Consider the following 13562-nt stretch of genomic DNA (forward strand, 5'->3'; position numbering starts at 1 on the left):
CTCAGCTATCCATATCCCAGGAGTAGAGAACTGGGAGGCGGATTTCTTAAGTCGGCAGACTTTTCATCCGGGGAGTGGGAGCTCCATCCGGAGGTATTTGCACAGTTGATTCAACTATGGGGCAAACCAGAACTGGATCTCATGGCGTCTCGTCAGAACGCCAAGCTTCCTTGTTACGGGTCCAGGTCCAGGGATCCCAAGGCAGCGCTGATAGATGCTCTAGCAGCGCCCTGGTCCTTCAGCCTGGCTTATGTGTTTCCTCTGCTCCCTCGTCTGATTGCCAAGATCAAACAGAAGAGAGCTTCGGTGATTTTGATAGCTCCTGCGTGGCCACGCAGGACTTGGTATGCAGATCTGGTGGACATGTCATCCTTTCCACCATGGACTCTGCCGCTGAGGCAGGACCTTCTACTTCAAGGTCCTTTCAAACATCCAAATCTAATTTCTCTGCGTCTGACTGCTTGGAGATTGAACGCTTGATTTTGTCAAAACGTGGTTTTTCCGAGTTGGTCATTGATACCTTAATTCAGGCTCGAAAGCCTGTCACCAGGAAAATCTATCATAAGATATGGTGTAAATATCTTCATTGGTGTGAATCCAAGGGTTACTCATGGAGTAAAGTCAGGATTCCTAGAATCTTATCCTTTCTCCAAGAGGGATTCGATTGGAACTGCTAGTTCCTTAAAGGGACATATTTCTGCTCTGTCTATTCTTTTGCACAAACGTCTGGCTGAGGTTCCAGACGTTCAGGCGTTTTGTCAGGCTTTAGTTAGAATCAAGCCTGTCTTTAAACCTGTTGTTCCGCCATGGAGTTTAAATTTAGTTCTTAAAGTTCTTCGAGGGGTACGGTTTGAACCTTTGCATTCCATAGATATTAAACTTTTATCTTGGAAAATTCTGTTTTTAGTAGCTATCTCCTCGGCTCGAAGAGTTTCGGAGTTATCTGCTTTACAGTGTGATTCCCCTTATCTGATTTTCCATACAGATAAGGTAGTTTTGCGTACCAAACCTGGGTTTCTTCCTAAGGTAGTATCTAATAAGAACATCAATGAGGAGATTGTTGTTCCTTTTTTATGTCCTAATCCTTCCTCAAAGAAGGAACGTCTTTTACACAATCTTGATGTGGTTCGTGCTTTAAAGTTTTATTTACAAGCTACGAAGGATTTTCCTCAAACATCTGCTTTGTTTGTTGTCTACTCTGGACAGAGGAGAGGCCAAAAGGCTTCAGCAACTTCTCTTTCTTTTTGGCTGAGAAGCATAATCCGCTTAGCTTATGAGACTGCTGGCCAGCAGCCTCCTGAAAGAATTACAGCTCATTCCACTAGGGCGTTGGCTTCCACATGGGCTTTTAAAAATGAGGCCTCTGTTGAACAGATTTGTAAGGCGGCGACTTGGTCTTCGCTTCACACTTTTTCTAAATTCTACAAATTTGATACTTTTGCTTCTTCGGAGGCTATTTTTTGGGAGAAAGTTCTTACAGGCAGTGGTGCCTTCCATTTAAGTTCCTGCCTTGTCCCTCCCTTCATCCGTGTCCTAAAGCTTTGGTATTGGTATCCAACAAGTAATGGATGAAGCCGTGGACTAGATACACCTTTACAAGAGAAAACAAATTTTATTCTTACCTGATAAATTTATTTCTCTTGTGGTGTATCCAGTCCACGGCCCGCCCTGTCATTTTAAGGCAGGTGTTTTTTATTTTTAAACTACAGTCACCACTGCACCCTATAGTTTCTTCTTTTTTCTTGCTGGTCTTCGGTCGAATGACTGGGGGTGGCAGTTAGGGGAGGAGCTATATAGACAGCTCTGCTGTGGGTGTCCTCTTTGCAACTTCCTGTTGGGAAGGAGAATATCCCACAAGTAATGGATGAACCCGTGGACTGGATACACCACAAGAGAAATAGATTTATCAGGTAAGCATAAATTTTGTTTTTATACAAAGATAGACTTTTTTATTCTGAGCCACCATTCTCTCAAGTGGATGCTGTTCAGTCTATGCCACAGTCTTCTCCACAAGTGTCCCAAACTGTGCCATCGTCTCACGCAGTGCCCTGCGCTTCCTCTATATATCAGGATGGGGTATTTTTAAAGGCAGAAATTGCAGCCCAGGTTTCCTCAGCGGTATCTGAGGCGCTAGCGGCCATCCCTATTCTGCAAGGGAGGCGTAAGAGGAAGATTGTTGAGTCAGACAGTAAGGTATCTGATCCGCCTCAGTCTGACCAAATTGCTCTTTCCCATATGTCGGAAGAGGAGGATACTTCGGTAGCCTCTGAGGGTGAACTCTCAGATTCAGATAGTGTAATTCCTTTTTCTGATGTGGAAGTGGTTTCCTTCAGATTCAAGCTTGAACACCTCCATGTATTATTAAAGGAGATTTTTGCTACCTTGGAAGACTCTGATGCGCCTATCATTGTCGACCCTAACAAATCGAGTAAATTAAATAGATACTTTGATGTCCCCTCTCCTGGGGAAGTATTTCCAGTTCCAGACTGTGCCACTGAGAGTTTTAGTGGGAGAGGCCAGGAATACCCTTTTCTCCCTCTCCGATCTTTAGGAAAATGTTTCCTGTGACCAGCTCTATAAAAGAATTGTGGCAAATGTTTCTAAAAGTGGAAGGTGCGATTTCCACCTTGGCCAAGAGAACTACTATTCCTATTGAGGATAGTTGCTCTTTCAAAGATCCTATGGATAAAAAACTGGAGGCTTTGTTAAAGAAAATGTTTTCTCATCAGGGGTTACAATGGCAGCTGGCGGTGCGCATTGCTACAGTAACTAGTGCGGCAGCCAGTTGGTTTGACGCCTTATCTAAATCTCTTCAGGCTTAGACTCAGTTGGAAGAGATTCAGGATAGGATAAAGGCTTTGAAGTTTGCTAATTCCTTTATCACTGTTGCTTCCTTGCAGGTCATTAAGTTGGTGGCCAAAATATCTGGCTTTGCAATCTTGGCACATAGAGCACTATGGCTTAAATCCTGGTCTGCAGATGTTTCTTCTAAGTCAAAGCTTTTCGTAATCCCTTACAAGGGAAAGACCTTGTTCGGCTGGCATTGGTAGAAATTATCTCCGATATTACAGGGGGTAAAGGATCCTTTCTGACTCAAGATAAGAAGAAAATCGAGGGACCCCAGGCTAATTTTCATTCCTTTCATAACTTTTAGGGAAATTTTCTTCCCCTGCCTCTTCCAAGCAGGAACAATCCAAGCCCTCTTGGAGGCCTGGTCAGTCCTGAAACAAGGGGAAGCAGTCCAAGAAACTCGCAGCTGACTCCAAGTCAGCATGAAGGCTTTGCCCCCGATCCTGGATCGGGTCAAGTGGGGACAGGCTTTCTGTTCGCTCTAGCTTGGGAACGAGATGTCCCAGATATGTGGGCAGTGGACATAGTTTCCCAGGGGTACAAGTTGAAGTTCAAAACCTTTCCTCCCAGAGGCAGGTTCCACCTCTGAAGATTATCTGTAGACCAGATAAAAAGACAGGCGTTCTTGAAATGTGTTCAGGACCTTTCCCGCTTGGGAGTGATAGTACCTGTTCCAAGTCAGGAACAGGGTCTTGGGGTTTACTTAAACGTGTTTGTAGTTCCCAAAAAAGAGGGGACCTTCAGGCCCATTTTAGATCTACAGCTTCTAAACAAATTCCTCAGAGTTCCATCCTTCAAGATGGAGACTATCCGCTCCATCCTGTCTCTGATCCAGGAGGGTCAATTCATGTCAATCATAGACTTGAAGGATGCATACCTGCATATGCCTATTCACTGGGACCATCACAAATATCTGAGGTTTGACTGTCTAGACAAACACTTCCATTTCGTAGCTCTTCCATTTCGCCTCGCCACAGCTCCCAAAGTATTCTCGAAGTTCCTGGGAGCTCTGTTGGCGGTAATTCTGGCCCGAGGGGTTGCAGTGGCTCCCTATCTGGATGACATCCTGGTTCAGGCGCCATCCTTGCAACTGGCAGAATCTCATACAAGGATGTTATTAGCGTTTCTTCGTTCCCACGTTTTGAAGGTCAATTTGGAGAAAAGTTCCCTTGTTCCAGCTACAAGAGTGACTTTCTTAGGAACCATTATAGATTCCCTATCAATGAATTTTTTTCTGACAGAGGCGAAAAGAACCAAGATTCTCTCTGCTTGCCTATCCCTACAGTCGGCGGCTCGACCATCGGTGGCCCAATGCATGGAGGTTATCGGGTTGATGGTGGCTTCCATGGACATTGTTCCGTTTGCTCGGTTCCACTTGAGACCTCTGCAGCTATGCATGCTCGCTCAATGGAACGGGGATTATACAGATCTATCTAAGAGAGTAGTTCTGGATCAGTCAACAAGGGACTCTCTACCGTGGTGCTGTCTCAATAACATCTGTCCCAGGGGACATGTTTTCCAGAGACCCTCTTGGGTAATTGTGACCACAGATGCCAGCCTGCTAGGTTGGGGAGCAATCTGGGACTCTTTGAAGGCGCAGGGACTTTGGTCTCAGGAGGAATCTGCCCTCCCCATAAACATTCTGGAGTTGAAAGCGATCTTCAATGCCTTGATGGCTTTGCATCAGCTGGCCCTAGCCCAGTCCATCAGGTTCCAGACGGACAGCATAACCTCAGTAGCCTACATCAACAACCAAGGAGGAACCCATAGTTCCTTAGCCATGAAGGAGGTGGCATGAATCATCCAGTGGGTGGAGGACCACAATTGTTGTCTATCTGCAATACACATTCCAGGAGTGGACAATTGGGAAGCGGACTTCTTGAGCAGACAGACTTTTTATCCCGGGGAGTGGGAACTCCATCCGTAAGTGTTCTTCAAGCTAACAACCAAATGGGGATTACCGGAGTTGGATCTGATGGCGTCTCGTCAGAACTCCAAACTCCCAAAGTACGGCTTGCGGTTGAGAGATCCTCAAGCTTTTCTGATAGATGCTCTGGCAGTTCCTTGGAACTTCAGGTTGGCATATATATTTACTTTGTTTGCTCTCCTTCCGCGAGTCATCACTCTGATCAAGCAGGAGAGAGCATCAGTGATTCTTATAGCTCCTGCATGGCCTCATAGGATTTGGTATGCAGATCTGGTTTAAATGTCATCTCTACCTCCGTGGAAACTTCTGCTAAGGGAGGACCTTCTTCTTCATGGACCCTTCTGTCATCCAAACCTAGTTTCTCTGAAGCTGACTGCTTGGAGATTGAACGCTTAATTTTAGCTAAGTGTGGATTTTCTCAGTCTGTCATTGAGACCATGATTCAGGCTCGTAAGCCTGTCACTAGAAAGATTTACCATAAGATATGGTGTAAATATCTTTATTGGTGTGAGTCTAAAGGATATTCTTGGATTAAGGTTAGGATCTCAAGGATCTTGTCTTTTCTCCAGGATGGCCTTGAAAAGGGGTTATCTGTCAGTACCCTTTAAGGTCAGATTTCTGCTTTATCGATTCTGTTGCACAAGCGCCTGGTGGACGTGCCGGATTTCAAATCCTTTTGTCAGGCTCTGGTTAGAATCAGGCCTGTGTTTAAATCAGTTGCTCCTCCTTGGAGTCTTAATTTTGGTTTTTAAAGTTTTACAACAGGCTCCGTTTGAGCCTATGCATTCCATAGATATTAAGTTATCTTGGAAAGTTTTTTTGTTTCTTGTTGCTATTTCTTCTGCTTGGAGGGTTTCTGAACTCTCCGCTTTGCAGTATGATTCTCCTTATCTCATCTTTCATACAGATAAGGCAGTTATCCCTACCAAGTTTGGTTTTCTTCCAAAGGTTGTTTTGGACAGAAATATTAATCATTAAATTGTTTTTCCTTCTCTCTGTTCTACTCCTTTTCTTAAGGAGCGGTTGTTGCACAATTTAGATGTTGTGCGGGCTCTTAAATTCTATCTGCAGGCTACGAAGGACTTTCGTCAGTCTTTGGCATTGTTTGTTTGTTTTTCTGGTAAACGTAAGGATCAGAAAGCTACTGCCACTTCTCTTTCTCTCTGGTTGAGAAGTATTATTTGTTTGGCATATGAGACTGCTGGGCAGCAGCCTCCTGAGAGAATTACATCTCATTCCACTAAGGCGGTGTCTTCCTCTTGAGCCTTCAAGAATGAGGCCTATGTTGAACAGATTTGTAAGGCTGCGACTTGGTCTTCTTTGCACACTTTTTCTAAATTTATATAAATTTTGCCTTGGCTGATGCTTCTTTTGGGAGAAAGGATCTGCAAGCAGTGGTTCCTTCTGTTTAGGTTACCTGTCTTGTCCCTCCCTTATCTGGAACCTCTAGCTTGGGTATTGATTCCCAACAGTAATTGCTGATCCTCTTTTTGCTCAACATGTGCCTTTCACAGGCTGCTTCCTGGGTGGTAACTAGCCATAGAACAAGCTATTTTGCTATTGTTCGTTTCCAGGTTGAGCGCTTCTCTTTCTTTATTTATGCAAATTATGACACTTAGGGAAGTCTCCCTAAGTGTGATGCGGGAATCCAGACGTGGACCCGTTTGATCAGTGTGCCTAGAAGAATATAGCTGCTCCTCACTGACGAGGCCCACAATAGGCCAAAACATTTGCTGTTTCTCTTGTTCAGAGAGGGATTGCCTGGTATTTTCGGGGCTGGACTGTACTATGAAGTCAGGCTCAGACTGATATGCTTCAGGAAAGTTCTCTGTAAAAGGCACATGTTGGGCAAAAAGAGGCTGCTTCCTGGGTGGTAACTAGCCATAGAACAAGCTATTATGCTATTGTTCGTTCCCAGGTTGAACGCTTCTCTCTTTTTATTTATGAATGAAAAACAATTGGTTGTTATCTATACCTTTGGCCCAAATCTCTGGATTCTATTTTACAGGCTCCCACCCTTTTTACCTGTCTACCATCTGGCTGGATGCCACTAGGAGTAGGAAGTTGGTGGAAAAGTCAAGTAATCTATAAAGGGTAAAAACTGGAGTAGTTGGTTTTGTCCACACCCCTCCAATGAGTGTGTTTCACTGGTAAGTATTCAAGTGATCCAAGACATAGAAATTGCCTATATTCAGTTGATCGTGTGTGTGTATGTATGTATATGTATATATATATATATATATATATATATATATATATATATATATGTATGTATATATATATATATATATTTTAAATGCAGGAAACAGTCATCTAACAATTTTTTTTCTGGATTTATCTCGTTTTATAAATTGACATAATAGGCATTAGTGTTTTGGGACTGCGCAGGTTCACCATACATTTGTACAGCAATTTAATATACTGTTTGTTAAAAATGGGTCACTTAAGTAATTTTTATTGCCAAGGTTGGACCATATTTATTTCCCAATTGATGATTTTGGTGCTTATGTGACTTTCATTGGTTGGCAGTTCTAGCTACTTTTGTTTTAAAAGTTACAAAGAATATTATAACATGCACCCTATCTCTCTCTCTCTTTCTCTCTCTCTGTCTGTCTGCCTGCCTCTCTCTCTCTTATTTATATTTATTTTTTTTAGACTCAAGAGTTGCTCCTCACCCCCCAAAAAAATATATACATAGACTACAACATTCTTTTGTTCTATATCTATCTAACATTTTGTAGCAAACCTGTTTCTTAGATATGCTTGCATTCTTGTGTTTTTCAGCATTGACAGATAGACAGGAAAGTGCACTGATTGAAATTATGCTATGCACAATCAGACAAGCTGCTGAATGCCATCCACCTGTAGGGAGAGGAACAGGAAAAAGGGTAAACTTTTAATTGAAGTTACAGACATAATCCTTGTAATTACAATACTCTTTCTTCTGTTAAGTGTGATCAGTCCACGGGTCATCATTACTTCTGGGATATTACTCCTCCCCAACAGGAAGTGCAAGAGGATTCACCCAGCAGAGCTGCATATAGCTCCTCCCCTCTACGTCACTCCCAGTCATTCTCTTGCACCCAACGACTAGATAGGATGTGTGAGAGGACTATGGTGATTATACTTAGTTAACAACGAGGGGAGAGTTATGCCGACTAACTCGCCTCACGTGTCAGTACCTACATCTCCCGCTCAGAGGGAGGTGCGTGATATTGTAGCGCCGAGTACATCTGGGCGGCCATTACAAATCACATTACAGGATATGGCTACTGTTATGACTGAGGTTTTGGCTAAATTACCAGAACTAAGAGGTAAGCGTGATCACTCTGGGGTGAGAACAGAGTGCGCTGATAATATTAGGGCCATGTCAGACACTGCGTCACAGGTGGCAGAACATGAGGACGGAGAACTTCATTCTGTGGGTGACGGTTCTGATCCAAACAGACTGGATTCAGATATTTCAAATTTTAAATTTAAACTGGAAAACCTCCGTGTATTACTAGGGGAGGTGTTAGCGGCTCTGAATGATTGTAACACAGTTGCAATACCAGAGAAAATGTGTAGGTTGGATAAATATTTTGCGGTACCGACGAGTACTGAGGTTTTTCCTATACCTAAGAGACTTACTGAAATTGTTACTAAGGAGTGGGATAGACCCGGTGTGCCGTTCTCACCCCCTCCGATATTTAGAAAAATGTTTCCAATAGACGCCACCACAAGGGACTTATGGCAAACGGTCCCTAAGGTGGAGGGAGCAGTTTCTACCTTAGCTAAGCGTACCACTATCCCGGTGGAGGATAGCTGTGCTTTTTCAGATCCAATGGATAAAAAGTTAGAGGGTTACCTTAAGAAAATGTTTGTTCAACAAGGTTTTATATTGCAACCCCTTGCATGCTTTGCGCCGATCACGGCTGCAGCGGCATTCTGGATTGAGTCTCTGGAAGAGAACATTGGTTCAGCTACTCTGGACGACATTACGGACAGGCTTAGAGTCCTTAAACTAGCTAATTCATTCATTTCGGAGGCCGTAGTACATCTTACTAAACTTACGGCGAAGAATTCAGGATTCGCCATTCAGGCACGCAGGGCGCTGTGGCTAAAATCCTGGTCAGCTGATGTTACTTCTAAGTCTAAATTGCTTAATATACCTTTCAAAGGGCAGACCTTATTCGGGCCCGGGTTGAAAGAGATTATCGCTGACATTACTGGAGGTAAAGGCCATGCCCTGCCTCAGGACAAAGCCAAAGCCAAGACTAAAACAGCATGAATTGAGGGCCCCCGATCCGGGATCGGATCTAGTGGGGGGCAGACTTTCTCTCTTCGCCCAGGCTTGGGCAAGAGATGTTCAGGATCCCTGGGCGCTAGAGATAATATCTCAGGGATACCTTCTGGACTTCAAATACTCTCCTCCAAGAGAGAGATTTCATCTGTCAAGATTGTCAACAATCCAGACAAAGAAAGAGGCGTTTCTACGCTGCGTACAAGAGCTCTTGTTAATGGGAGTAATCCATCCAGTTCCATGATCGGAACAGGGACAGGGGTTTTACTCAAATCTGTTTGTGGTTCCCAAAAAAGAGGGAACTTTCAGACCAATCCTGGACTTAAAGATCCTAAACAAATTCCTAAGAGTTCCATCGTTCAAGATGGAGACTATTCGGACAATTTTACCTATGATCCAAGAGGGTCAATACATGACCACTGTAGATTTAAAAGATGCTTACCTTCACATACCGATTCACAAAGATCATTATCGGTACCTAAGGTTTGCCTTCCTAGACAGGCATTACCAGTTTGTGGCTCTTCCATTCGGATTGGCTACAGCTCCAAGAATCTTCACAAAGGTTCTGGGTGCTCTTCTGGCGGTACTAAGACCGCGGGGAATCTCGGTAGCTCCATACCTAGACGACATTCTGATACAAGCTTCAAGCTTTCAAACTGCCAAGTCTCATACAGAGTTAGTGCTGGCATTTCTAAGGTCACATGGATGGAAGGTGAACGAAAAGAAAAGTTCACTCGTTCCACTCACAAGAGTTCCCTTCCTGGGGACTCTTATAGATTCTGTAGAAATGAAGATTTACCTGACAGAGGACAGGCTAACAAGACTTCAAAGTGCTTGCCGCACCCTTCATTTCATTCAACACAGACCACTGCAACTGTGCATGCTAAGTCAGTGGAATGGGGATTACTCAGACTTATCCCCTTCTCTGAATCTGGATCAAGAGACCAGAAATTCTCTTCTATGGTGGCTTTCTCGGCCACATCTGTCCAGGGGGATGCCATTCAGCAGACCAGACTGGACAATTGTAACAACAGACGCCAGCCTTCTAGGTTGGGGTGCCGTCTGGAATTCTCTGAAGGCTCAGGGACAATGGAGTCAGGAGGAGAGTCTCCTGCCAATAAACATTCTGGAATTGAGAGCAGTTCTCAATGCCCTCCTGGCTTGGCCCCAGTTGACAACTCGGGGGTTCATCAGGTTTCAGTCGGACAACATCACGACTGTAGCTTACATCAACCATCAGGGAGGGACAAGAAGCTCCCTAGCTATGATGGAAGTATCAAAGATAATTTGCTGGGCAGAGTCTCACTCTTGCCACCTGTCAGCAATCCACATCCCGGGAGTGGAGAACTGGGAGGCGGATTTCTTAAGTCGTCAGACTTTTCATCCGGGGGAGTGGGAACTTCATCCGGAGGTCTTTGCCCAAATACTTTGACGTTGGGGCAAACCAGAGATAGATCTCATGGCGTCTCGACAGAACGCCAAGCTTCCTCGTTACGGGTCCAGATCCAGGGATCCAGGAGCAGTCCTGATAGATGCTCTGACAGCACCTTGGGACTTCAGGATGGCTTACGTGTTTCCACCCTTCCCGTTGCTTCCTCGATTGATTGCCAGAATCAAACAAGAGAGAGCATCAGTGATTCTAATAGCACCTGCGTGGCCACGCAGGACTTGGTATGCAGACCTGGTGGACATGTCATCCTGTCCACCTTGGTCTCTACCTCTGAAACAGGACCTTCTGATACAGGGTCCCTTCAAACATCAAAATCTAACTTCTCTGAAGCTGACTGCTTGGAAATTGAACGCTTGATTTTATCAAGACGTGGATTTTCTGAGTCAGTTATTGATACCTTAATACAGGCTAGGAAACCTGTTACCAGAAAGATTTACCATAAGATATGGCGTAAATACCTATATTGGTGTGAATCCAAAGGTTACTCTTGGAGTAAGGTTAGGATTCCTAGGATATTGTCTTTTCTACAAGAAGGTTTAGAAAAGGGTTTATCTGCTAGTTCATTAAAGGGACAGATCTCAGCTCTGTCCATTCTGTTACACAAACGTCTGTCAGAAGTTCCTGACGTCCAGGCTTTTTGTCAGGCTTTGGCCAGAATTAAGCCTGTGTTTAAAACTGTTGCTCCACCATGGAGTTTAAACCTTGTTCTTAATGTTTTACAGGGCGTTCCGTTTGAACCCCTTCATTCCATTGATATAAAGTTGTTATCTTGGAAAGTTCTATTTTTAATGGCTATTTCCTCGGCTCGAAGAGTCTCTGAATTATCAGCCTTACATTGTGATTCTCCTTATTTGATTTTTCATTCGGATAAGGTAGTCCTGCGTACTAAACCTGGGTTCTTACCTAAGGTAGTTACTAACAGGAATATCAATCAAGAGATTGTTGTTCCTTCTTTATGCCCAAATCCTTCTTCAAAGAAGGAACGTCTACTGCACAACCTGGATGTAGTCCGTGCTCTAAAATTTTACTTACAGGCAACTAAGGAATTTCGACAAACGTCTTCTCTGTTTGTCATTTACTCTGGGCAGAGGAGAGGTCAAAAAGCTTCCGCTACCTCTCTTTCTTTTTGGCTTCGTAGCATAATTCGTTTAGCTTATGAGACTGCTGGACAGCAGCCTCCTGAAAGAATTACAGCTCATTCTACTAGAGCTGTGGCTTCCACTTGGGCCTTCAAGAATGAGGCCTCTGTTGAACAGATTTGCAAGGCTGCAACTTGGTCTTCGCTTCATACTTTTTCCAAATTTTACAAATTCGACACTTTTGCTTCATCGGAGGCTATTTTTGGGAGAAAGGTTCTTCAGGCAGTGGTTCCTTCTGTATAAAGAGCCTGCCTATCCCTCCCGTCATCCGTGCACTTTTGCTTTGGTATTGGTATCCCAGAAGTAATGATGACCCGTGGACTGATCACACTTAACAGAAGAAAACATAATTTATGCTTACCTGATAAATTCCTTTCTTCTGTAGTGTGATCAGTCCACGGCCCGCCCTGTTTTTAAGGCAGGTAAATATTTTTTAATTTATACTCCAGTCACCACTTCACCCTTGGCTTTTCCTTTCTCGTTGGTCCTTGGTCGAATGACTGGGAGTGACGTAGAGGGGAGGAGCTATATGCAGCTCTGCTGGGTGAATCCTCTTGCACTTCCTGTTGGGGAGGAGTAATATCCCAGAAGTAATGATGACCCGTGGACTGATCACACTACAGAAGAAAGGAATTTATCAGGTAAGCATAAATTATGTTTTTTCCATTGATATAAGTTTACACATAAACCAAGAGGGGTATCTTTCTTAATATGTTATCACTTTGTGACAGTTGTTTTTAAAAGGCCAATCTTCTCCACTTTTAATTAGAAAAGTTGACAAAGCTTGCCACTGTTGTTTTTTTTGTTTAAAAAAACAATTTTGTCTTGCAATATATTACCTTATGACCTCTGTTGAGGGGCAGATAAGTTGTAGGATTAGGCTTCTAAAGTCTGCCGTGTACACATATCTCAGAATGGTAAAACTCACGAAATAGAGTATATTGCAAAGTATTTTTATTTCAGTCTTCAAAGAGTTTGTTACTATTTTAGACACTATATGATTGCTACATATGTATTCAAAACAAAATATTTACCTAAGAATATGCAAATTTATGTTCTTGTTTTTTTACATTTTTGAAAAAACAAACCTAGTAAAATTAAATAATGATTGTGACTTTGCAATTATTTTGCCTATAATTGTTCCCTCTTGCCAGGTACTACTCTCATTAAAAGGGCAAAAAAACACACAAAATAATTGCTAGACATAATGATGTATTTAATAAAGGAAATAGCTTGAAAAAATATGCAGATTTCTTTCATGTAATTGGCAAGAGTCAATGAGCTAGTGACGTATGGGATATACAATCCTACCAGGAGGGGCAAAGTTTCCCAAACCTCAAAATGCCTATAAATACACCCCTCACCACACCCACAATTCAGTTTTACAAACTTTGCCTCCTATGGAGGTGGTGAAGTAAGTTTGTGCTAAGAGTTCTACGTTATGCGCTTCTCAGCATTTTGAAGCCCGGTTCCTCTCAGAGTATAGTGAATGTCATAGGGATGTGAAGGGAGTATCACCTATTGAATGCAATGGTTTTCCTCACAGGGATCTATTTCATAGGTTCTCTGTTATCGGTCGTAGAGATTTATCTCCTACCTCCCTTTTCAGATCGACGATATACTCTTATATTCCATTACCTCTACTGATAACCGTTTCAGTACTGGTTTGGCTATCTGCTTAATGTGGATGGGTGTCTTTGGTAAGTATGTTTTCATTTACTTAAGACACTCTCAGCTATGGTTTGGCACTTTATATAAAGTTCTAAATATATGTATTGTACTTATATTTGCCATGATTCAGGTTTCAGTATATTTCCTTTTTTGCAGACTGTCAGTTTCATATCTGGGAAATGCATTTTTTTTAAAAAAAATTATTTCTTACCTGGGGTTTAGTCTTTTTCAAATTGACTCTTT

At 43.0% G+C, this 13562-nt stretch overlaps 1 protein-coding gene across 1 annotated transcript in view; it reads left to right on the forward strand.

The window, feature by feature from the left end:
• Positions 1 to 13562, forward strand: part of STAG2 (stromal antigen 2) — an 848979-nt gene that overhangs the window by 475524 nt on the left and 359893 nt on the right. The window contains exon 17 of the mRNA XM_053699120.1: positions 7562 to 7665. Within this exon, the coding sequence (XP_053555095.1) occupies positions 7562 to 7665 (104 nt within the window). The remainder of the gene's footprint in view (positions 1 to 7561; positions 7666 to 13562) is intronic.

Source organism: Bombina bombina, chromosome 1, assembly GCF_027579735.1.
Source record: "Bombina bombina isolate aBomBom1 chromosome 1, aBomBom1.pri, whole genome shotgun sequence".
Classification (NCBI taxonomy): domain Eukaryota; kingdom Metazoa; phylum Chordata; class Amphibia; order Anura; family Bombinatoridae; genus Bombina; species Bombina bombina.